This window comes from Anabrus simplex, chromosome 1 (assembly GCF_040414725.1).
Source record: "Anabrus simplex isolate iqAnaSimp1 chromosome 1, ASM4041472v1, whole genome shotgun sequence".
Lineage (NCBI taxonomy): Eukaryota > Metazoa > Arthropoda > Insecta > Orthoptera > Tettigoniidae > Anabrus > Anabrus simplex.
The window spans coordinates 827,888,439-827,915,187 of record NC_090265.1 but is presented as its reverse complement, the minus strand read 5'-3'; the positions used below and the strand labels follow the sequence as shown (position 1 = coordinate 827,915,187).

The 26,749-nt window shown below is 41.1% G+C and overlaps 2 protein-coding genes across 2 annotated transcripts in view; both read right to left on the bottom strand.

Moving 5' to 3' along the window:
* LOC136873899 (pyrimidodiazepine synthase) overlaps positions 1-26,749 on the bottom strand; it is a 120,699-nt gene that overhangs the window by 71,823 nt on the left and 22,127 nt on the right. The window lies entirely within an intron of this gene.
* Positions 13,950-18,451, bottom strand: LOC137497071 (uncharacterized). Its single transcript, XM_068225707.1, has 3 exons — positions 18,322-18,451; positions 14,997-15,346; positions 13,950-14,960 (listed from the first exon to the last, which is right to left on the bottom strand). The coding sequence occupies exons 1-3, from the start codon at positions 18,449-18,451 to the stop codon at positions 13,950-13,952; spliced, it is 1,491 nt and encodes a 496-aa protein (XP_068081808.1).

Here is a 26,749-nt window from a genome sequence, read left to right as displayed (position 1 = left end):
TTCGTCTCTGGGCTACTTGGCTGAGCTCGGCTCATCTAAGCTCGGATTTGGAGCGCTACGGAGCAAGTGATGAAGAGGGAGACAGGGGGAGCGAGCGAGACCGGCGTGGGGAAAAGGAGAGAGAGCGCTATTGCTCCAAATCGAGGAGTGGGGGTCTGCACTCTGGTCAACCAAGCGAAGTCGTCTTTTGAACCGTGCACAGTGCATGCACCAGGCGCATGCACCCTGAAAGGCTCTGGATACGTAGTAGAGTCATCAAATTCGTGGACTGGCCGTCTAGCGTTGCTGTGGTTCCCTACAGAGGAGAGTTTGCACTACAGGATGTTGCCGTGACAGTTCTTCGTTAACCCCAGCAAGAGGCAATCGCGTGCATGTAGTATAAGCAGAACTACGGTCTCTGTTGTGAAGGGCAGTTGAATGTCAGCGGCGGAACCTGAGAATACCGTTGTTTGAGCGGCGGGCAAATATCAAGTTCTGCCAAAAATTAGGGAAATACGCTAGCGAAATCGAAATCTTCCGGATCACCACGACGGGAAATGACAATGTGATCCTTGAACTATTAGTACCACTCCACGAACATATTGACTGTAGTACTGAACCCTTTTACTTACCAATTCCACCGTCGGTCGTATGCCTCAGCTGCTTCGATAGGACACTTGACCCTTAAATCTTAGGGTGCACCGGATTCTTTGTTGTTACTTCACCGACCGACCGATAGGGTTCAGAGGAGAGCATAACTACAGTACGTTAAATAAGGAGCATGAATGTGCTTACTATAATTTATTTATAAATGAAAACCACGATGATAAAGAAAGTTGACAAATTGACCTCATTATTTGCAATTCGTTGGAAGTTACGAGTCGCATTATCTTTTGAACGCTGAAAGTGTCTTAGACGAGGTTATATTTAAATCTAACAATGAAATCTAACAATGGAATATGCGGGTAGGAAAAACCAGAAAACTATAACAACTTGACAATCGGGTAACGCTGACCTCAGACGATAACTGCTGATCTGTGGAAAATCTGACGTTCAACAACCAGAACTTCAGATTTACATTTAATTGAGGTTGTCCGCCAGTTGAATATCTTATCAAATGCCGGTAACACTCTCCGAATGGACTCTCAATCGAACATAATGAACCAGCAGTTGCTCTGAGTCGCTTATCAAGTTGTTAATCCAACGCATGGTGCTGGACTTCTTTTATGTAGAAAATTAACCATATTCTTCCCTGTAGATTGAACTTTGTCCGCCTCTGTGGTGTAGTGGTTAGTGTGATTAGCTGCCACTCCCGGAGCCCGGGTTCGATTCCCGGCTCTGCTACGACATTTGAAAAGTGGTACGAGGGCTGGAACGCGGTCCACTCAGCCTCGGGAGGTCAACTGAGTAGAGGTGGGTTCGATTCCCCCCAGCCCCCCCCCCCCCCAAGAGTTCGAAGCTTAACGTTGAGAAATATAAGGACCAATTACCTTGTAAAGTAAAAGGAAAATTATTTGAATTGTTAAATGTCAAAGACTAAAAGAAATCATGGGAAAAATATCATCTCGAAGGAACCAAGGTATCCGTGATTTCCTACTTCTCCTCCAAGCAAATGCCGGGACGGTACCTAAGGGCACGGCCGGTTCCTTCCCTCTTCCTTGTCTATCCCTTCCGATCTTCCCATCCCACCACCAGGCCCTTGTTCAGCATAGCAGGTGAGGCCGGCATTTACCTGGAGGAGAAATGGGAAACTACGGAAAACCACTTCGAGGATGTCTGAGGTAGGAATTGAACCCCCTCTCTACCCAGTTGACCTCCCGAGGCTGAGTACTTACACCACACAGGCGGACTACTCGTAATTAACTTCTTGAAATCAAATTGTAATCGTTACATTCTAGTAACCGATCTATATTGCATAGAAGCAGAAGCGAAAATACGTATAGTGATGATAATATTTCAGGACTACTGCAGCGGAACCAGTAGCTTCAACAGTACTGGATGAGGTACTTTCTTACCTCTTCAGTGTCCGACTCGTTGGCTAAATGGTTGGCGTGATGGTCTTTGGTCCAGAGGGTCCTAGGTTCGATTCCCGGCCGGATCGGGGATTTTAACCCTCATTGGTTAATTCCAATGGCTCGGGAGCTGGGCGTTTGTCCTGTCCGTAACATCCCTCCAACTCACACACCACACATAACACTATCCTCCACCACAACAACACGCAGTTACCTACACTTCGCAGATGCCACCCACTATCATCGGAGGGTCTGCCTTACAAGGGCTGCACCCGCAAGAAATAGCCACACGAAATTAAAACCTCTTCAGTACTTACAAAGACGTCAATCTTATCCTACAATATCCCTCACTCCTGGTGATATTCTTAAAGTTAAACATAGATATTCCTTCAATAGCCCCTATAAGGCGTATTTTCAGTAATTGCAAAGTTGTACTTCCCCCCGCCCCCCCCCCCCCCACTTCCCCAAGATTTTGAAGCTTAACGTTGAGAAATATAAGGACCAATTACCTTGTAAAGCAAAAGGAAAATTATTTGAATTGTTAAAAGTCAAAGACTAAAAAAAAGTAATGGGAAAAATATCATCTCGAAGGAACCAAGGTATCATGTTTTGTCCTACTCGGTGATGATAACTACTTAATATCTCTAAGGTAAAAAAATCACACAAAATGGAATAATATGTTTTTCTCATTCCCGTCGCACTTGAAGAATGAGATTTCCATAAAGATGACGTTTGTAAATTTTGTTTTCTTTTAATGTCGCACTGACACAGAGAGGTCTTATGGCGACGATGGAATAGGACATGGCTAGGAGTGGGAAGGAATCGGCAGTGGCCTTAAATAGAGGCCAACACTTTCCTGGTATGAACATGAGAAACCACGGAAAACCATCTTCAGGGCTGCCGACAGTGGGGTTCGAACCCACTATCTCCTGAGTGCAAGCTCATAGCTACGTAACCCAAGCCGCGCAACCACTCGTTCAGTTGAAATATTGTCCTCGCGGAACTATAATGGGATTGACAGTTGCTTCAATACGTGTTCTCCAGCTGTAAGGGCGATGAAGTGGGAAGAACGTGTTAGCAGGTTATCTTGACAACCCAGAATTTGACCAATCACATGCGACTAACCACAAAAGAGCGCGCGGGCCAGCGAAGAGAAGGGAGAGAGTGCTTTCTCCAGCAGAGTACACTTAACAGTGAAGGTTACTTTGTGTTTGTATTTGTGTGTGCGCGTGTATGATTGCACTCTTATTCATAAACAGTTCATCTAAAGACGTGTGAGTGTGTATAATAAAAACGTAGTTATATTCGTTCAGTTAATTTTTAAATACTCTGTGTACATTATATGCCTAGCATCTCTTAATTTTTATCCAGTGGCGGAAAGTGAAGAGGGAAATCGTTTTGGCAAAGGCATTCCTATAAAGGGACGTACTCGAGACGTTATTTGTGATGTATGAAAGTACTTTGAACGGGAGAAAGGTAATAATGGTCCTCTCATTTCTGTGACTAAAGTGTTAAATAGAACTGCAGTTGCGGTTAGAGTAAGCCAAAACACTGTAGTTAAAATAGGAAAAGACAAGTACGATTAATATAAAAGGGCAACAGTCGTACGGGAATTACATTTATTGACATTGATACATGCCGCTTCTGTGGTGTAGTGGTTAGCGTGATTAGCTGCCACCCCCGGAGGTCCGGGTTCGATTCCCGGCTCTGCCACGAAATTTGAAAAGTGGTACGAGGGCTGGAACGGGGTCCACTCAGCCTCGGGAGGTCAACTGAGTAGAGATGGGTTCGATTCCCACCTCAGCCATCCTGGAAGTGGTTTTCCGTGGTTTCCCACTTCTTCTCCAGGCAAATGCCGGGATGGTACCTAACTTAAGGCCACGGCCGCTTCCTTCCCTCTTCCTTGCCTATCCCTTCCAATCTTCCCCATCCCCCGCAAGGCCCCTGTTCAGCATAGCAAGTGAGGCCGCCTGGGTGAGGTACTGGTCATTCTCCCCAGTTGTATCCCCCGACCACGAGTCTGAAACTCCAGGACACTGCCCTTGAGGCGGTAGAGGTGGGATCCCTCGCTGAGTCCGAGGGAAAAACCGAACCTGGAGGGTAAACAGATGATGATGATGATGACATTGATACATACTTGCTCTTGCCGCAAATACCAAAATTAATTATGCATTAGATATGCTTATTTTTTAAATTCATTTTGAATATCTATTTGCATTCTTTAAAATACATCTTTAAAGTACGGCATTGACTTTGCCGGGAAGTATTACGGCGCGGCAACACCGAGCATCTTCGCTGTCTTAAACGTCAATCCCATTCTAGATCCGCGCGGACAATAATAGTCACTACAGTTTTACTGATTACTAGTTGAAAATGTAAGTTGTAATTGTAATAGAGTAAACTATCTCTCAGGTAACTGTGATTCAGTCCATTTATTTTTCTTGCATTTTTCTCAACACGTCATACTAACTCTAGAATCTAATACCGGTACTGTAAAAGATTAACCTTCGATGGTAACTTCACGCTGGAATGCCCGGAAATTACTGAATAGGCATTTAGTGTGCTTTTGGGCGTCAAACTCCTTAACCTGTTTAGATCCACTTTTCACAAAGAAGAAGAAGAAGAAGAAGAAGAAGAAGAACAAGAACAACAACAACAACAACAACGCTGCTCATCCCTAAGGCCTGCAGATTACGAGGTGACGCGTGTTCTTTGCGAAGAATCTTCTCAGGCATTATTCTTCGCTTTCTAGACCGGAGTCACTATCTCGCCTTCAATAGATCCTCATTTGTTGTCGCGTAGGATGAGTGGATCTCGAAAATCCCTGACCAGGCTGGGTATCGAACTTCAGGCCTTCGGGTAAAAGGCAGGCTCGCTACCCTAGATAATGACTTACTTACTTTGACTTATTTCCTGTTGCTACCTCTGGAGCATAGGCCCTTGGCAAAATTTCTCCACACAGTGGTCTTGTCAAACTCTGCGATTTCCTTTTCAGTCGTCGTATTCCAAGCCTTGTTGGGCCGACCTCGCTTTTTGGAGCCATGAGGGTTCCAGTCCGCCGCCCTCTCAACAGCTCCATCCGGCTTCCTTAATGTGTGTCCAATCCAGCGCCATTTCCTCTCCTTGATCTGGATGTCAATCGGCTGCTGATTGGTCGCGATCCAAAGATCTTCATTCGAGATTATGTCCGGCCACCTCACATTTGTTATGCGACGCAGACATCTATTAATGAATACCTACAGCTGGTTATTGACCTGTTTTTTTAACTTTCCATGTTTCACAGCCATACAGAAGAATCGACTTTACAATGTTGTTGAAGACGCGAAGCTTAGTCTTCCTGGAGATGTTTCTATTCTTCTACATGGGGTAGAGCTGGACAAACGCACCATTTGTCTTCTGGATACGGCTTCGAACATCTTCCCCTGCTCTCCCATCCGGTGTAACTATACTTCCATGGTAGAGGAAGGACCCAACTCGCTTTCCTTTTTGTTTAAAATGTTCAGAGGAACAAATACAAGAAGAATGCCCACACACCGAAAAAGAAAGAAGTTTTGTAGGTAAATGGACGACTAAAGAAGTAAATAAAGCTATTCAAAAAGGTTATAAAATTATAAAAATTTGTGAGGTTTGGCATTTGGAAAAAAGTAATGAGCTATAACATGTAAGAGTTTTTATGAAAAAATTGCAAACTAGTCCTTGGAAAGACGATTTTAAAAGCGAAGATAAATATATAAAAACAGTCGAAGGAAAATTAGGTATGCTATTGGATAAAGAAACGATAGAAAAAATCTTGTAAAAAGAACAGTAGCTAAAATATGTTTAAACAGTTTATGGGGTAAATTTCGCCAAAGACAAAACATGAGTAAAACTGAATATGTAACAAATTTAGAACGATTTTATGAAATATTGTTAGATGATAGATTATATAACATAAATATAAACTTTATCAACGAAATGGTTCAAATAACATGTAACTATAAAGATTATTATTTTGAAAATAATATTAATACAAAGTCTTTATAGGAGCCTTTACTACATCTAATGCCAGATTAAGATCATACAATATGTTATAATTATAAGTTAAGTGAAAATGAAATATATTTCGACACGGATCGTATAGTATATAAAGATAATGGTACAGACAATATTAAAACAGGCTGTATGTTAGAAGAACGGACTAACTAGTTAGGTGGTAAATAGATTAAAGAATGGGCATCAACAGGTCCTAAAAGTTATTGTTTTGAAGCAAACGATGGCATTCATGTAACAAAAATAAAAGGATTTACTTTAAATTATCAAAACACACAAAAATTAAATGAAAAAGCAATGATCAAAATGATAGAAAATTCTCAGAATAATAAAATACAGTTAGAATATAATCAAATCACGAGAAATACAAAAACAAAAAATAGTTAATAAAAGTGTTAAAACTTTCCATTTCAATATGATAAGAGAGAGATACTTACAAATTTTGATACCCTTCCCTATGGTTATTAATTTTCTACAATTTTCTCTCTAAGAAATGGCACATTTGAAAAAGATTCAACAAGTAGGTCAATGTCAAAACATACCAACTATTAAACTAAAAGACTTAAAAGTCGATGATACATTTCTTATAAAAGAATTTAAATTCAAACTAAATTTGGAAAACGCATAATTGTTAAATTACGAGGAAAGGAAAGAGAATTTCAGGTATATCTACAGGATCGTTTCAGTCAAAAATTAAAATTTAGCTGATGTACCCATGCTTCACAACGGAATTCTACATCGTATACAGAATTCTAGGTTAGGTAGTGTACACGTTGTGAGCAAGATTGTATTAAATTGCGTAGCTCTTAACCTTACCCTAGAAACGCGAAGGGGAAGTCATCAAACTTCTTTTCTTATATGAAGACTGTGTTAGGGAATTTTCAATGTAATGGTAGGCCCGCTTGCCTACCTTTAGTCACAATCAGATTGGAGAGTTTTCATTATAATAGCAGACACTCGCTCTACACCTGCCTTTTTGCATCCTCAGAAAGACTGTCTTAGTGGTTTTCCTAATTGAAATGTCTTTCTTCGGCGGGGGGGGGGGGGAATAGTAGAGAGTCCCAGGGCAAAAACTATTCCCTTTTACTAATCTGTTTCCTAGGAGTAGGCCTACCCGATGAGTCGGAAAATGTAAATTCACTACACTGGCGGCAAATTTTTGCTCCAAGCCAGAGGAGAAACCCGCTCTTCACTGGTAATTTGGCTACTACTGAGTGAGCCTCTGGCTTAAGTGTGCATACTACTCATTCAAAATAGCGCGTCAGATTAGGGATCGAATAGCTGGAAGACTATGATGAACAATTGTGTTACATACCAGCATTATCAGAAAATATATGAAAAATTAAGTGGCGTATGGCTTTTAGTACCGGGAGTGCCCAAGGACAAGTTCGGCTCGCCAGATGCAGGTCTTTTGATTTGACTCCCGTAGGTGACCTGCGCGTCGTGATGAGGATTAAATGATGATGAAGACGACACATACACCCAGCTCCAGTGCCAGCGGAATTAACCAATTATGGTTAAAATTCCCGACCCTGCCGGGAATTGAACCCGGGACCCCTGTGGCCAAAGGCCAGCACGCTAACCATTTAGCCATGGAGCTGGACAGAAAAAATATATGAACCAGAGAAATGGCATGCTAAAGAAGAAAATTTTCTAACTCCTCAGCTATTTCCCGGTAGTATTCAGTCGGGCTGTTATACTCGGTACGCAGCAATCCCATCTATCGTAGTTGAATGGCAGCATAAGAGAGAAAGAATATCACAGCAAACAATGGTCAATGTAAAGTTATTTTTGATTAATATTATGCGCTTTCGATATTGTAGGCCTTCACATTTAGTATTCTTCCGACTCTGAAATACCATCTTATCATAGTCGGTACGATAAAACTGAATAAAATATAAATGATCGGAAATTGATTCTCTTTAACTTTTGTTATGTAGTACTTTTCGACTGGACCAGTAACATATGTATGTATGTATGTATGTATGTATGTATGTATGTATGTATGTATGTATGTTCAGTCTTCAGCCCTAAGGCTGGTTGGATCCTCAACAGCTCCGCCATCAGCTGTCATAGATGGCCTAGGCATCACTGAAGAGGCGTACTAGGGAAATGAGGAGCGAGGTAGTTTCCCGTTGCTTTCCTCCCCGAGCCAGAAGTTGCTATTACATACCAGTCTGTATAATTTTTAGGCGCCTTCCCCTAAACTACAATTTCATCCAGGGTGAATAACATTGTTTATAGTTTAGACTGTAGTTTCTTATTCTCCGACTCTATATACCGATGTTCACTAAATTCTGTTAACCCATTTTCTCGTGGCTCGGCGTTGATATGGACTTAGCAATAAAAATGCAAATTCATGAATATCTGTGTTATCATAGGTGGTACGATAAACATGTAGCCTATAAGTCATAAATGATCGCAAATTTAATTCTATATAACTTAATTATCTAGTATTTTATCGATAGGAACAATAATAATACACATATTTGAGAATTAAATTTCAGGCCGTCTCCTAAACTATCATTTAATTCAGCGTGAATAAAATGATTTATAACCTAGATTATAGTGGCTCGTCCCCCGACTTTACATACCGATTTTCATTGAATTCTCTTCAGTCGTTTTCTCGTGATACGTGTACAGACAGACAGACAGACAGACAGACAGACAGACAGACAGACAGACAGACAGACAGACAGACAGACAGACAGACAGATAGACAGACAGACATTGCGGAAAAGTAAAAAGTGCATTTTCTTGTTACTGTGGACATGACTGATACAAAAAGGCCATTCTTTTCAAATTCTGAGCAATGTACAGACAAAGCTCTTATTTTATATAGAGAGGTATACTCAACAGTTAAATAATTCACAAAAACACATGTTTGCTTTTCATGTTTACATTACCTAGGAGATGAAAAGCAAATACATAAAATTGGTTTCATTAATGATAAAGTTGACAGCGATAGCAATAGTGATAGCGACTAATCTTTTTAAATAGATTTCTGGGCTTTCTATTTTGTTGTAAATGGGTACGTTTGGCGTATATTCCACTTTTCTATAAAATTCACTTTCGGCAGTTTTACCTACAATGGGTGACTTTTGGGAAAACAGGCAATTTTTTGGAGGCTGCCGAGAGTGGAATTTCGGAAAATGGAAAATGCCCTCAACGTACCCACTTATACTCCCCCATTTGTAATGTAGGGGCAAAAATATCTTGATATTGCTAGGGTTACGAATGATGAACCCCCTTTTTCTTCCTTTTCTTCTGTTATTATTTTTAAAATCCTTCTTCTCCCTGTTTTTGGGGGATGCTGAGTCGACACCCTGACTTCAGGTTTCTTCTATCCACCTCATCTATATTTGAACAGCAATCTATGCTTGTATTTGTTTATTAACCCTAAGCATTTATATTTCTGTATTGGATCTGCTGCGTCTGTGTCTCGCAGCTGTTTTTATAATGGAAAGCTTTTATGATCCCCTCAGCGTTGCAACTGAGTCACTAATCCTCCTAGTTTTATCATGACTGGTCACCTGTTTCTTCCGTCTCTTCTGTCACCCACCCCCCTGTCGTAAGAGGCGATTAAAAGAGGATCCGTCGGCTTTCATCTTAGGAGCGTAGGTTGCCGACCACGGATTTCTCATTGTTTCTAGTTAGTTGTGTCAAGTTCCTCACTTTCATCAATCCTATCCGACCACCTTGTGTACATTCTGTTTTCTTCTGACCCTCACTGTACAACAATTGACGCTAACTCAACAATTTGACGGCACTATATTTTTCTTTCTTTTAATTACCAAATTGTTTTCGCTGGTCAAGCAGAACATTGAAAATGAGAGTCCACAGCTGAAAATGTCACAGAATATAATTTTACCATCCAATGTGAAATGGGGGAATCTCCTGAAACCACTGCTTAATTAGGGCGACTTGGAAGCCTACACTTTCGGAATAAGGCACACACTGAACAAACGGAAATATTGAAATGAAATGAAGAGATTTGTTTCCATGAGGTCAATGGACACACTCTTTAACCTCGTGACGCACAGACTACGGGCGTGTTTACACTGAGTGAGCAAATGTCATGGGATAGCGGAGCACTGATGCGCAGGTGTGTTGTCTGCGCACCACACGCCCCCTTTGTCAGTGGCAATTGTATAGGAGACCTTGTGAGCAGCGGCTGTGCATGTCACAGGTATTGATGGGAGCTAAAGAGAAGAGTTCCGCTAGGAATGTGGCCGGGATTGCGTTAGGCCTCGCTTCTCCCCTCGTCCCTGGCTTCACGTCACCAAGCTGGTGTATGTACTTGCGTTTCTGAAAACGTTCGTCCTCGCAGTCGCAGTGTCCTTTGCTGGTCTCTTCCTGCGAGGCACTCGATGTATTTTTATATATCGCAGGTGGGTAACATTATTCATCTGTTAATAGACTACATCTGACCAGCGAAATAGTAAGACAAGGCAGTTTCCAACTAATAGTAATCTAGGTTAATTTCCACTGACACTGGGAATTTATGCCAACATTCGATTTTATCAGGAGCGGAGTCCATCCTCAAGGTGCAAATCGAAAGAGCTTCTGTTATTATTTTTTATTTTAATATATATACTGCATTAATTATTATAATACTTTTTACACATTTTTACAAAATGTCCCATGACGATTAGATCACTAAAAAGAGGACGATATTTATTTCCTATATTTCAAATATAGTAAGTTTCAAGAAGTGAGCTACAGGCAGGTCAATTTCGTTCGTCAGTGTGCCGAGTTACGAATGCATTCTCTCTCACACACACATGTACCGGCGTGTTCGTTACGTGAAGATAATAATAATAATAATAATAATAATAATAATAATAATAATAATAATAATAATAATGAACCAGATTGAATATATGCGCGTATAACAATTTTTATGATTACGATCCAATCATGCAACTCATCCAGACATGCAGTCATTCCCTCATTCAGTTAATATATAATGTCTATTGTAAGCTAAGGAGAAATCTGTTCGGACGTATAAACAATTTTACACTAATTAATAATAGGAGTACGGGCAAGATACGTGTTGTTCTAGACAATATAACACTGTTAATGTCTAGGACAAAAAGAATTATAAGGAAACAAAATTAAAAACTGCAATTTAAGATTGGGTGTAAATAATGATTAGGAGTAATTATAATGTTTAATGTGGTAATAGATACAAGAAGGGCATTCATATCAAAAATAGCAATAAATGATTACTCTTTCCAGCCGATCCGGAACTCGGGGAAGGGGTATTCTATTCTACTATTCTGTATAACAATGTTCCCGCTTGTGCGTCACGAATTCTGTGCCGCAAGGGTTACTTTATGTGTCGTTAAAGCATTCGACACGACACTGACGTAGTTCAGCACCTTCAAATACCATTGCACTTGGCCGAGATTGAACCCACAAACTTATTGTAAGCTCAGAAACCCAGTGCTGTACCGTCTGAAATGGGTGAGAGGGAAAATAACTTATTCATTATTCGACCAGTTAGTTTACTGAAGAACATAATTTTATAGAATATTATTAATCGCAAAATATTTAAAACAATAGACTGTAGGCCTAAATTAGCTTCAGCAAGCCTTGTGTCCCTATGTCACATTTTTATACCCAATACTATGAAATAAATTAACATTTGAAACAATAGACTGTAGACCTAAATTAGGTTCAGTAAGCCTTGTGTCCCTATGCCACATTTTTATACCCAATACTATGAAATAAATTAACATTTGAAACAATAGACTGTAGGCCTAAATTAGGTTCAGTAAGCCTTGTGTCCCTATGTCACATTTTTTATACACAATACTATTAAATTAACATTTAAAACAATAGACTGTAGGCCTAAATTAGCTTCAGCAAGCCTTGTGTCCCTATGACACTTTTTTGACACACACAACCATCAAATAAATTAACATTTACAACAATAGACTGTAGGCCTAAATTAGCTTCAGCAAGCCTTGTGTCCCTATGTCATTTTCCTTGATACACACAACCATCAAATAAATTAACATTTAAAACAATAGACTGTAGGCCTAAATTAGTTTCAGCAAGCCTTGTGTCCCTATGTCACATTTGTTATACACAATACTATTGAATAAATTAACATTTAAAACAATAGACTGTAGGCCTAAATTAGCTTCAGCAAGCCTTGTGACCCTATGTCACTTTCTTGACACACACAACCATCAAACAAATTAACATTAAAACAATAGGCTGTAGGCCTAAATTAGCTTCAGCAAGCCTTGTGTCCCTATGTCACTTTTTTGACACACACAACCACCAAATAAATTAACATTTAAAACAATAGTCTGTAGGCCTAAATTAGCTTCAGCAAGCCTTGTGTCCCTATGTCATATTTTTATACACAATACTATGAAATAAATTAACATTTAAAACAATAGACTGTAGGCCTAAATTAGCTTCAGCAAGCCTTGTGGCCCTATGTCACTTTCTTGACACACACAACCATCAAATAAATTAACATTTAAAACAATAGACTGTAGGCCTAAATTAGCTTCAGCAAGCCTTGTGTCCCTATGTCACTTTTTTGACACACACAACCATCAAATAAATTAACATTTAAAACAATAGACTATAGGCCTACATTAGCTTCAGCAAGCCTTGTGTCCCTATGTCACATTTTGACACACACAACCATCAAATAAATTAACATTTAAAACAATAGACTATAGGCCTACATTAGCTTCAGCAAGCCTTGTGTCCCTATGTCACTTTCCTTGATACACACAACCATCAAATAAATTAACATTTAAAACAATAGACTGTAGGCCTAAATTAGCTTCAGCAAGCCTTGTGTCCCTATGTCACATTTTTATACACAATACTATGAAATAAATTAACATTTGAAACAATAGACTGTAGGCCTAAATTAGGTTCAGTAAGCCTTGTATCCCTATGTCACATTTTTTATACACAATACTATTAAATAAATTAACATTTAAAACAACAGACTGTAGGCCTAAATTAGCTTCAGCAAGCCTTGTGTCCCTATGTCAGTTTTTTGACACACACAACCATCAAATAAATTAACATTTAAAACAATAGACTGTAGGCCTAAATTAGCTTCAGCAAGCCTTGTGTCCCTATGTCACTTTCCTTGATACACACAACCATCAAATAAATTAACATTTAAAACAATAGACTGTAGGTCTAAATTAGCTTCAGCAAGCCTTGTGTCCCTATGTCACATTTTTATACACAATACTATGAAATAAATTAACATTTGAAACAATAGACTGAAGGCCTAAATTAGCTTGAGCAAGCCTTGTGACCCTATGTCACTTTTTTGACACACACAACCACCAAATAAATTAACATTTAAAACAATAGACTGTAGGCCTAAATTAGCTTCAGCAAGCCTTGTGTCCCTATGTCACATTTTTATACACAATACTATGAAATAAATTAACATTTAAAACAATAGACTGTAGGCCTAAATTAGCTTTAGCAAGCCTTGTGGCCCTATGTCACTTTCTTGACACACACAACCATCAAATAAATTAACATTTGAAACAATAGACTGTAGGCCTAAATTAGGTTCAGTAAGCCTTGTGTCCCTATGTCACATTTTTTATACACAATACTATTAAATAAATTAACATTTAAAACAATAGACTGTAGGCCTAAATTAGCTTCAGCAAGCCTTGTGGCCCTATGTCACTTTCTTGACACACACAACCATCAAATAAATTAACATTTAAAACAATAGTCTGTAGGCCTAAATTAGCTTCAGCAAGCCTTGTGTCCCTATGTCACACTTCTTGATGATACACGAAATAACGAAGTAAAATATCATTAAAAACAATATTTCCTAAGGTGAACACTTACTTAAAGTTACACGAACGAATTAACAGAAACCCTACGAAGAAGTATTTGAAGAGCATCTTCGATGGGTTACTCACTGTCTGTTAGGGGATGAGCAAGTTCGGATTCGGACGAGGAAAACTGGTCTTCGCTTGATTCATTAGAGTCACTATCCAGAGATATGATGAATTCTTCGAGCGCGTCTTCCATCAGTCCATCGTTCTTCCAGTACTCTTCCTCACTGTTACGAACGTGGGAACAATATCCTTCCCAGTCTGCTTTGGTAATAGAAGAAATTGCAGTTCTCGTTACGGCTTCAAGCTTTGCCATGGAAATGTCCCCGGTAACATTGCTTTCCCGTACAATCCTCTTTGCCTTTGACCAAGCCAGTTCAATGGCATTAAACTCGCACATGTAAGGCGGCAAACGAATTACGTCATGCCCATGCGACCTTGACATCTCATCAATCCGGAAGATTTTCTCGGGACCTTTATTAATTTCAATCAAATGAAAGAGCTCCGATTTTCTCATATCCTCACCGTATGGCACATAGTTCCTTTCTAGCCAGCTTTTCATTTCCTTCTTAACAGCATACTTCGTGGGGGGTTTGTTCTGTTGCACACAATGATACGAAGCATTATCTAACACTATAACACTGTTCTTAGGGAGGTTAGGCAACAGCTTCTCACGAATCCACTTCTCAAAATTCTCTGCGTTCATCTGGCCATGATAATCTCCTGATGTTTTCCCGGCCTTAAAAATAACCAACGCTCCTTCCAGGAACCCATCTTCACATCCCGCGTGTACAATAATTAAGCGATTCGATGAGCTTCTGTTGGTCATAACACCAGGTTGATTGTCACTTTGCCAACACTTATTAAATGTTAAATTATTATCTACCCATGTTTCATCTATATAAACAATAGAACGATTATCACTTCTATAACGTCGCATAGCTCTTAAATACCTACAGCGCCAACTGACAATGTTTGGGCGCTCCACCAAAATTTTTCTGAAATTCTGACACTTCTTCCACTTAAATCCCATGTCTCTTAAAATTCGCCTCAAGGAATGAACGCCCCACGGAAATTTGATTTTCTCCTTGATGGCACTCAAAAGCTTGGGGCAAGTAGGCACTTTCTTCTGGACTACATAAAAGTCTTGAATTACTTCTCTTATTACATCTCTATTAAACCCATCACATTGCACTTTTCTTTCTTCGGGCTGTGGGCGATGCTTCCCTGGTGTTGATAGTGACGTATCGCCAGCTGCTGTACTTTCCTTGCGAATTCTACTCACTGTGCTGACTGAAATGCCCGTGTAATTAGATACACGCAAATTAGTTTGCCTCAGTAAGTGTTTCAGTTGCCCTTCTCGTGCCTCTTCATCACATTCTTGGATAACATGCCTGATAACCTCCCTGGCTTCGCTGTGGATAGTCTTTCCTTTCTTCCGGCAGGGTTCCATAATTGTAATACAAAGTAGCACTATAATAACATAAATGTTTTATAACACAGTTATGTAAGCCTCAGTATTTAAATCGCTGTTCAACACTTACGACACGTAGACAAGATGAACGCTACCGAACTGTTCGACTGGCCACTTGCATCATCAAAGGCAGACTGGCTGCTGGCTGGCTGACGATAGTTTTAGGAAGAGCCATAGCCGAGACGACAGAGAGAGAAAGCTGCTCCCCCGTGTCCCACCTCACGCCCCGCTAGTCTTCTCTTCAGCTCGCATCAATATGTGTAAGGGCACATAGGACGCGGCGCGGCGCGGCTCGGGGCGTGCCGGGCCGGGGCGGCGCGTCGTCTGCGCGGGTATTGCACACACAGGACGCGATATCGTACAGGCGGTAATCGACAACATGGCACTGCACAAAGCTGCACGTACAAGTATCCTCTGTGCAAGTAACTTTTTTAAATTGACAATTTTGAAGCGACGGCGGAGGAGAGGGTGGGTAAATGAAGTCTGTTTGAGGAGAGCTGTTCATGGAGAGTATCATCACTTATTTCCAGTTTAAAGAAAGCACGAGGAACACTTTTTACATTACACAAGAATGTCAATATCAACATTTGATTATATCCTTAGCAAAGTTAAAAACGATCTGGAAAAACAAACAACCAACTGGAGAAAACCTATCGGTCCAGAGGAAAGACTAGTTGTTTGTCCGAGGTAAGTCAGGTTCATATGGCTTATATCAGCATTACTTTTGCATTTGAAAATAAATGAGCTGGTAGAGGTGGTAAATGAAGGTTAGAGTACATGCTTTTTAAAATATACTAAATGTATTGGAGCCATGACATTTTATAAAACAAATGAAATCAGAATTAAAGATCCTCTGAGGAAACTTTTTGAATGACAATGTAAAACACAAACTGTTTCAATGTAGATATTTCTTTATATTTTACCACTGCTGTTGTGGAGTCTCATGGTTAGAAGGTATACGTTCTTCGTCGATGTAATGAAATGTTCCAAAAGCACCACCATGATCTGATTTAGCCATTTTCGCATCAATGAACAGCTGCGTAATTTTATTTCTCATTGTTAACTTTTCTAAAGGTGACATACCTTTAAAAAGAGGCAGCAAGCTCATTAAAAAGTGATAATCTTCACATTGTTCATTAATATTTTAAGGAGTTCGACTTTTTGCTCTTCTACCAGTAACATTTTCTTTGCTACGACATCTTGCACATTTATTTTCCTCTTACGGGGATTTTGAGAACCGAAACTTGAGCTAGGGTGGGACATAATTGAGGGAGTTTCAGAACGTGATGCAACAGTCGAACACTCGCCTTCTACCTCCTCCACACCGTCCTATTTTTGTGACTGCGTACCATCGCCGCTATCATCAAGTTCATCGAAGTTCATGTCGGTTGGCATACGGGGATGAAATCGTAGGAGACGGGTTCAGGTTTCCAGATGTTGTACTTGGATTCATCTCATCTTTCAACAAGTAGAGCAACTCAAAAAATGGCCAGGTCGAAAGTTGCGTTTTACCGTCGGCATCACCAGATTTGTATTTCATCATCTTTTCCAATTCCTTTCTGTAATGATCTCTCATGTTCTTCCATTTACTTCGGGCTTCAACTTCTGAAAAAAAAGTAAAAACATTTCTGCAACAAACTTGTTTTCTGAGTTAATGGGGTAGCTTGGTATAGTAGGTCAAGCCGGGTTTCAGTAAAAGAGTAACAGACACTACCCCCATTTTTATACTATGTAGTATAGATAAATTTTATCTTTAGAACTGGCAGCGTTGGAGGTCCTTATCACTTAGTGTTTTATTTAATTTCATAACTTATTTAATTTTTAAGGGTAACGGCAATTGCTGTCACCCCGTTGCTGTAAAATCTATCAAATGTTTTTTTACATATATTTTGATAACAAATTACAACTATTGTTGCTGATATATTAATTTGATTTTGTTTTTGGTATTTAGCCACAGGTGCTTCATTTCAAATGCTGGCTTATTCCTTCTGAATGGGATATTGAAGCGTGAAGTCTATTGGGATAGATTCGTGCAAATTACTGTGGAAAAACCTAGTGGAAGATCATATGCCCGTGGCCATTACTGAATAATTAAAGCAATCAAGAGCGGGGTTTTGGGACTTATGGAACTTGCCAAATTGTGTAGGAGCACTTGATGGAAAGAACTGCAGAATAAAATGTCCTCCACATTCTGGATCGGAATTCAAGAACTAAAAAAAAGGTTTTTCTCAGTAGTCCTGCAAGGTGTGTCTGATCCGGAATACAAATTCTTAGCCATTGACGTAGGTGCGAAAGGTAGCCAGAATGACGGCGATACGTTTGCTGCTTCTGCACTATATGCAAGCCTCGAAAACAACACTTTCAATATGCCCCCAGACTGCGAACTTCCTACTTCTTTCCAAATATTACCAAACGTTCTCATTGCAGATGAAGCATATCCATTGAAAACGTACCTGCTGAAACCATATGCGCGGAATGATCTGACTCCTGCAAAAACAACCTTCAATTATAGATTGTCATGAGCTCGGAGGTGTATTGATTGTGCTTTCGACATACTTTACTCAAAATGTCGCATTCTTCAGAAAGACATTGAAACGACAGTACCCCGCGCTATAACAATAATAAAGTGGGCTTGTGTTCTCCACAATGTTGTGAGGGACAAAGATGGTGAAAATGACCCCGTGTTCAGAGAAGCCACAACTCTACACAAACATAGGAGAAATAACAGATACACATCTCGAGCACAGGAGATCAGAGATAAATTTGCCAACTATTTAAAAACACAAAGACTTTTGAGAGGAGACTATAGTGTCTAAAAGTGTGGTTAACTTTATTATTTCATAAACTATAGTAGTTAGAATACAACTGAACTGAATTGAATTGAAAAGAATATCTTTAGAAATAGTCTAACATCAACATTATATAACCATACCAGTATTCTGTGTTGTTTTACGAAATATAGCTAGGTACTTACTTGTATTCATTGCTCTTCCTATTTCATCCCACAGCTTCTCAATCACACCTCTGTTGCGATAATGCTTGTGCCTCGATTGCCAAATAGGCGGTCTAGCAAATACCGCGTTAATAAGTAGTTCGCCGTCCATGGTACAACGTGCAGCCCGCGTCTACCCGCCTCAAGAAAACAAACTCGACTGTTCCAAGTTAGCCCGCGCCGCGTCGCGCCGCTCCGGCTCGCTTCAAGTCGCTGTTTGTTTGTGCAGTCCCATAGCTCAGTACGTACTTGTCCATACCGCCCCGGACCGGCCCGGACCGCCCCGCGCCGCACCGCTTCCTGTGTGCCCTTACACTATAACATGGAACGTCGTCGCGAGCTGACACCGTTCGAACGGGGTATGGTGGTCGGTGCCCCATGGATGGGAAGTGCGATTTCGGAAGTGGTGCTGGGATTCGGCTTCACACGATCAGCCGTATCCAGGGTGTACCGTGAATGGTTGAATGCGGGTGTCACCGTCCACAACAGACGAACGACCGGCCGTCCAGCCACCCTCGACAACCGTGAACGGCGACATCTGAGACGGATTGTCAGTAATGACAGACGGGCAACCGTGCTACAAATCACGGCTCAATTCAACACAGTCCGTGCTAGACACGTCTCCCAGTGGACAATCCGTAGAAACATGGTTTCTATGAAGTATGGGACCCGGCGCCGCACACGGGTGCTACTGTTAACCCAACGTCATCGGGCACAACGACGCGCATTTTCACCAGTCACCAGGGATGGACACTGGAACAACGGCGTAACGTGATATGGTCGGACGAATCACGATTTCAACTGCATGCCGATGAGAGGCACCGTGTATGGTGCAGACCACATGAAGCGATGGATCCCGCCTGTCTCGAAGGTGTGGTCCAGGGCGCTGGTGTCTCTGTTATGGTCTGGGGTGCATTTTCCTGGTGTGGAATGGGCCCTCTAGTTGTTCTGGAAGATACTTTGAATGGTACGCGGTATGTTGAGCTGCTCGGAGACCATCTCCTCCCATTTTTGGCCTTCCAGCGCCCAGACGGTTCTGCGGTGTTTCAAGATGATAACGCGCCGCCACACTGCTCCCACGTCGCCCGGGAATGGTTCAAGGAACATGCAGCGGAGGTCCAACGACTGCCATGGCCACCCAGGAGCCCCGATATGAACCCTATCAAGTATATCTGGGATGTCCTGGAACGCAGTCTCCGTGCCATGGATCCTGCACCCATGAACATACCAGCATTGGCGGCCGCTCTGAAAAACGATTTGGTGTCAGCTGCGTCCAGAGGACTACCAGGGACTTGTCGACTCACTTCCACGGCGTCTCACTGCAGTTCGCAGGGCCAGAGGAGGCCCCACACGCTATTAGGTGACTATCCCATGACATTTGCTAAGTCAGTGTACTGCGGGAAGTTCTTAAGGCCTTCCGGGAGTGTGGTTGATGGCTTCCCTATGTTAAGACTTCTCTTATTCTGAAAACGAGTCAGCAAATATGTTACTTCCTTGGAATAAATTAAAAGCATTTCAATCGAGTTAGGGGGCAGTAAGTAAACTCGTATCCTCATCCCGAGGAGCTGCAGCTCATTTCAGGCACACTCTCAATGGAAGTGAGCTGCATGTACCATTTCAACCACATACCAGCCGCCTGCCTTTCCTTAAATATCTGGCAGTACAGAGAATCGAACCCGGGCCCCCGAGGATAGCAGCTAATGCTGTAACACTGACCGGTAGGCTACGATGGTGTAAGTATTATAAGAATATAGGCAAATATAGGTACTAACGTCAACTTAGGCACTTTTAGGCAGTATAGGACCACCGTTTCTACCCTTGTAAATACCTGAAATGTGTAAATACAACCTCGGTTTAAGTTGTCTCTTCAGGAACAAAAGAGGTTTTTGCCTAAAATCCAAGTTCTGCTGATGATTTTCTTTCTTTCTTTCTTTTTTTCTTTCTTTCTCCCTCTCTTATTCACTTTACCCTCCAGCGGTGTTTATTCCCTCGGACTCAGCCGACGGATCCCACATCTATCGCCTCAAGGGCGGCCTCTCCTGCTATGCTGAACAGGGGCCTTGCATGGGGATGAGAAGATCGGAAGGGATTGACAAGGAAGAGGGAAGGAAGCGGCCGTGGCCTTAAGTTAGGTACCTTCTCGGCATTTGCCTGGAGAAGTGAAAAACCACGGAGGGCCACTTCTAGGATGGCTGAGGTCGAAATCGATAACCCCTCTACTCAGTTGACCTCCGGAGGCTGAGTGGACCCCGTTCCAGCCCTCGGACCACTTTTCAAGTTTCATGGCAGAGCCGGGAATCGAACCCGGGCCTCCGGAGGTGACAGGTAATCACACTAAACAATACACCATAGAGGGGGACAACTGATGATTTTATTTTACTTTTTATTTATTGGAGGTAGAATGACGGAACAGGAACATTCACTAGGTAACGTAATCCTCAAGTTTTCGATGTTATCAGTAAATAAATGCTATTTTACATTATGGTGCATGTAACTTCCAATTAATCAATTTTTAAAAATAATGTATACTTGTAAGTTGCTGAAAAAGGACAGTACTGTCTTTTAGTGTACCTTATATGAATTCGGACATGCTGCAAATGCCAAAATAATTGAAGAATTTTACATATAATGCGTCCTTTGAGGAGATCAATTTTCATAAACAGTAACGTTCCTACCTGAATGAAAAACAACAGATATGAATGAGTTAAACATTTTAACGAGAACATAAGAAACTAGCAGCAGATTTCAAACATATATATTTACAGTTTTCCTTTACGTCGCACCGACGATGCAGTGGCGGCGAAAATGACCCCGCAGACTCCGCCCATGGCTTGTGAGGGGCTCATGACTGTTTCTTAATTCAGTAGCTAAAGAGTGATTTTTTTACATATTGATAAAGCTACAGCACACAACGTAGTATTATTTGTATTACAGAGGGTTATTCCAAACTTAGGCCGTCGTAGTGCAGAGCTTCTTTCACCAATAGGAGTACAGTAGTTTTTTTCTGAAAGATTGCAGGTTTCCCAACTTGATACAATAATAACGATCCCCTGCTGCCACTCACAACAATCAACAAGGCTTCTAAAGTAATTAGCTAGCTTCGAGTACCCAGTAGTCAGCGAATCTATCTCTCTCTCGAACCTGAACCTTGCTGTCTGTTCATTGGAACATGTTCATTAATTATATGAAGGTATTTATTTCCTCGTCTGGGAGATATTAAATTCTTATCTGCCTGCAGACAGACCGGTTACAGCCTTAGAGTATCTATACATGTTCTTTCATTGCTCCCTAAAATTCATAACATGAAGATAAAGTTGGTATTCAGTATGACAGATTGGGGCAAATATTCAGTTATAGGACCAGGAGTACGGGATTGAAATAAATTATTATCAAGGGAAATATTAGATAAAATTACAAGTTCGTTGAAAATATTAAAGAAAAAACTAGATGAGGTAAACAACTGTTTAGGATCTGCCACCTGGGCATAGGACCTATCTGTGTCGATGCGACGTAAAGCCAATTAAAAAAAAAATGACTTAGCTTTCTGTATCCTAGGATTGGTAAAGTAAAAGTGAACTGGTGTCCTCGTCCCGGAATGGTGCAGCTCTTTTCAGGCACACCCCCATTGGAGGTAATGAAATGGCGTATGGCTTTTAGTGCCGAGGACAAGTCCGGCTCGCCATGTGCAGGTCTTTTGATTTGACGCCCGTACGCGACCTGCACGTCATGATGAGGATAAAATGATGATGAAGACGACACATACACCCAGCCCCCGTGCCATCGAAATTAACCAATTATGGTTAAAATTCCCGAACCTGCCGGGAATCGAACCCTGGACCCCCTGAGACCAAACGCCAGCACGCTAACCATTTAGCCATGGAGTCGGACACATTGGAGGTAAGCTGTATGTAGCATTTTAACCACATACCAGCCCTTCTGCCATTCTTAAGTCTCTGGCTGTACCGGGAATCGAACCCGGGCTCCCAAGGATGGCAGCTAATAGTGCTAACCGTGACGCTACAGAGGCGAACTCCTAGGATTGGTGATATTTCATTGAAGTCGTCTGTGATCATTAAAATATTCCTGAAATACTCGCACGTTCCTAATAGGTTTCTGAATTCAAAGTCAGTTGTGATATAGTGTATTATGGATATTGTGCCCCTATCCTTCCATATGATTGAAGAATGAATTCGTAACTGATAATCCCATGCCAGCACAGAAGTCTACTAAACCCTTCCCATCCTAACTTCCGTATCTTCCCCATCCATCGCATATCCTTCCGTTCTATTTCCAATTCTCGTACTAAAATCGCCATTAGCTCTATCCTATCACAATTCTCGTTCTGATTCCTCCAACCGCTAAATTTGTCCATACAATTCCCTAATTGCATGCCTAACAGTTATGTGCTATGGTGTTCCTGACGAGGAGTCCTACCTCAAAGTCTACGCTGCCCTCTTAACACCTGTTAAGAACACCTTATAATCCCCTATCTCTTTCTCGTTATCTCCCGTTATTCAAACATCATTATCTATCGAATTCAATATCGTTCACGAAATTGTTTCCAAGAAATTCCTCGCCCATCAAACGAAAGTGGAACTCCGTCCGAGGCTCGCTTAAAATATTTTGAACTTAGTAAATTATCGTGAAGTAGGATACCACCCTACTTGCACGTAGCCCCAGTAAGAAGGGTTTAGGGACCCCTTGTGGAGTGTGTTCTGAAAATATTCTCAACGAGAAAGGAATTATTTCAGAGGACTGGTGCAGGTTTTTCCCTAGTAGACGATCTATAGGTGGACTGCATATATGTGAATATCTGGTACTGCTTAAGATGATTCCTAATGATGAAGACGGCACACACTCCCAGCCCTCGAGCCATTCGATTTAACTATACATACTGCTCCATTATAGACTGTCATGCATTTAAGCATTCAGTGTGCAAGTCTCTTTGTGAATTTACTAATCACCGCCACAGTCCTCTATTTGTAACTAGTTCTATGGCCTCGTTTAGTTCTGTATCTTTTTATCTTTAAAACCTTAGAAACAGAGTCTAACCATCGTCGTCTCCGTCTCTCTCTGCTCCTCTGACCCTCTGTAACAGAGTCTATTATTCTCCTAGGTAACCTATCCTCCTCCATTCGCCTCGCATTATCCCACCACCGAAGCCTGTATGTGCGTACAGCCTCATTCATCGAGTTCATTCCCAACAGCCTTAATTTCCTCATTCCTGCCCTTAAACCCACCTGTTTGTACCAGCAATCATTCTCACTACTTTCATGTCATCCAGCTACATGGCGAAAAGGTTAGCGTGCTGGCCTTTGGTCACACGGGGTCCCAGTTTCTATTCCTGGTAGAGTCGGGTATTTTAACCATAATAGGTGAGCACACTGCATTAGCTTTACTGAACCTTGATTCAATCTCAGTTATCATACCACCATCCTGGGAGAACACACATCATAAATACTTGAAATTATCTACCTGTTCCAGCTTTGTATCACCAATATGACGTTCAATTCTCTTGGATTCCTTACCTACTGACATCAATTTAGTCTTACAGAGGATAATTTTCACACCATACTCATCGCACCTATTTTCAGGTTCCAAGATATTAGACTGAAGGCTTTCGGCACAATCTGCCATTAAGACCAAGTCGTCAGCATAGGCCAGACTGCCTACTAAATATTCACATAACTGAATCCCTCCCTGCCACTTACAACAATTCAGCAGATGATCCATGTAAACTATGAACAGCAGAGGTGAAAGATTAGAGCCTTGTCAAACCCCTGTAAGTACCTTGAACCAAGAACTCATTCTACTATAATTAACCAATGAAGGTCAAAATCCCCGACCCTGCTGGGAATCGAACTCGGGACCTCTTGGAATAAAGACCTGCACGCTAAACATTTAATCATGGAGTCGGACAAAGCAGGGATGAAATGTCTTCATAGAGAAATAGGATTAGCATGGAATGTACGGTACCTTCTTATTTGACGAAATTAGTAAATGCACCTATCCACAGTATAACCAAAGAGACAGAAAGGACGGCAACGACTAACGAGGTACTGTATTTCATTGATCAGTATACTGTACCAGGAAAGGTTTACACAAGTATTTTGCAAAGGAGGTTGCGGTCAATGGTGCAGAGGAAGTTGTATGAAAACCAGCGTGGTTTCATACCACGGAGGGGCTGTCAGGATTAGGTTTTTCAGAATGTGTACGGTCAATGCATTATCCACTGCCAATTATCCGGAGTCTTGAAATTGCAGAAGGATATCAGATTTGAAGGGTAACGGGAAAGAAGGGGCTTACTGCAAATTTTGGAAAAATGTCGATCTTCACTCCGTCTGCAGATGTTTACTTGAAATTCCTTGTGGGGAAGTCTGTCTGTGAAATAAGGATCTCCCTCCACAGAAATGAGCTGAAAAATCAAGAACATACAGAGAAGGGAGGGGCTCATCACATACCTGCTGCGGAACAAGGAGCCCAATGTATTCTTCTCGCGCTCAGTGTACGAGTTGCAGGAGATTAGCTAAATAGAACAGAAGGATTTTGTTTGAGAAAAGGAAGACATAAGGAGAAATTTAAAAGTCAGTGTGAATTTTAGGCAATTTGTTTCGACTGTGGGAGAAATGTGGTTGTTCCTAACGTCTCTACGGATGGTGTCTACTTCGGGAGACTTATCTGTGTTTGCATTTAACGTACATGTACTGTCCACTTACCAAAGTGTTTTTCATGTGTATCCGGAGCATGAAGGCAAAAAGAGAAGTGACGATGTATGCTCCTTGTTGCATCACTTAATCTAGAACCATTCTAATGTAATACGCCTGAGTATGTTCTGTGACTCGTGTAGTGTAAATAGAAGAACTGCAATTTCTTCATGTTCCTCTTCAGCATGGTGAACGTTGAGAAAAAATCCTTAACTTTCGCAGTAAGGGGCCAGCCCTATCTTGAGAACGATAAGAACCTGGGTTTGGTGAATTCAAATGCCCAGGCAAATGATCCTAGGGACTAGATCTCTATCATCAAAAGTGCTTGTCACAAGTCCTAAGAGTTCGATGTTGTAACAGTTGACCACACGATGTTTAGGAGTTGGAAGAACTTCTTGAGTGAGTGCAATGCAAAGAAATCACCATTTCCATCCCTGTCAGCAACAGAGATAAAGATAAGGCGAGGAACGTTGTTGATCTGCAGGACCACTTACAACGGAGCTTGAGAATCCATCTCCATAGCAGAGAAACGGAAGAGACATGATGCTTCCAATCATCCTGATGGCCAATTTGACCTGCCAGAGGAAGCTTATGAAGGAAAATGTATCATTGACTTCATGGCGTAATTCTCACCTTCACTTAATTACCCCAGCATAGCACAATGTTTTTCTTCCCTAGGAGCTTTGCCCATATGTGCCGAGAAGTTCATTGACTTTCAAGAGTTAATGAGAGACTATGGTAATGAGGCAAGTGATTATTTCTCAAAAACTCCTCACGGATAATGAACTGTACCCTACGTTACGAGATGTGATGGACGTTAGTAAAGTAACTAATAAATTGTTGTAAATATTGTAAAATTTAATATTGTGTTTGTCAGGGGCTTGAGAAATGTTCATAGTTTATGTATTGCTCTTGTTATTTTACTAATCATAATGAAAATGAACACTAACACAGAGACTTAAGATAATAGTTCAGTGCACTGAGCCCCTTTTCTCCTACACATGTACGTAGTCAAAAATATACTTTTTTTTTGCTTTATTGTATGTTACAATTCCATAATGTAAATACGTTAAACATTTATAATGAATGTACCAAGATTTGTGAATTTCTGGTTTTTTCGGTTTAAAAAAAAACAGGTTTTACGAGGTTTTGAAGTTTAAAATGCTTCTACTAAAGTGTTTATGAGCTCCATCTTTCCCTGTGCTCTTTAATTTATTGTTGCATTTCCTTCACGCTTCCTTTTTGAGAGTACGTAAGATGTCATATTTTACACGACCAATGGACTTTTGATTAAGCGCTTATTCTTCGTATCTGTTCTGATATTAAGGCATTGTATTTGATATTCAGTTGATTTTCCAAGGGAACGTGGAATCGGAGGATTAGACTGTTTCCTTTTTTTTTTTAGCGTGACTTCGTGGTCTATTGTTTATATGAAACCACCGAATAACCTTCTGAAAAGTTGGCGGGAGCCCTTGTAAGTGATAACGGAGCACATCGATTATACTGAATTCAAACCTCTTTGCAAATATTTGGTTTTTTTTGCATAAAGACAGGTGCATATTCACAATGTTTCGCTGAGCCGGCTGCAAAAACATCCTTCGTCAGTTTCTCTCCCAATACATCCTGATTTTAAGAGGCTCCGTGCTTAAGGCGGCGGCGTGCCAGTCTCTCAACGCTGGGTTCAGTGGTTCAAGTCTCGGTCACTC

What these genes read in the sequence shown, in the direction of transcription:
- LOC137497071 (XM_068225707.1), bottom strand. Translation starts at nt 18,451, where the DNA reads ATGGACGGCGAACTACTTATTAACGCGGTATTTGCTAGACCGCCTATT. An exon ending in AGGAAGAGCAATGAATACAA is followed by an intron (nt 15,347 to 18,321) that starts GTAAGTACCTAG and finishes ATGTTATTATAG; the next exon opens with TGCTACTTTGTATTACAATT. An exon ending in TTTATGTAGTCCAGAAGAAA is followed by an intron (nt 14,961 to 14,996) that starts GTGCCTACTTGC and finishes AGTGCCATCAAG; the next exon opens with GAGAAAATCAAATTTCCGTG.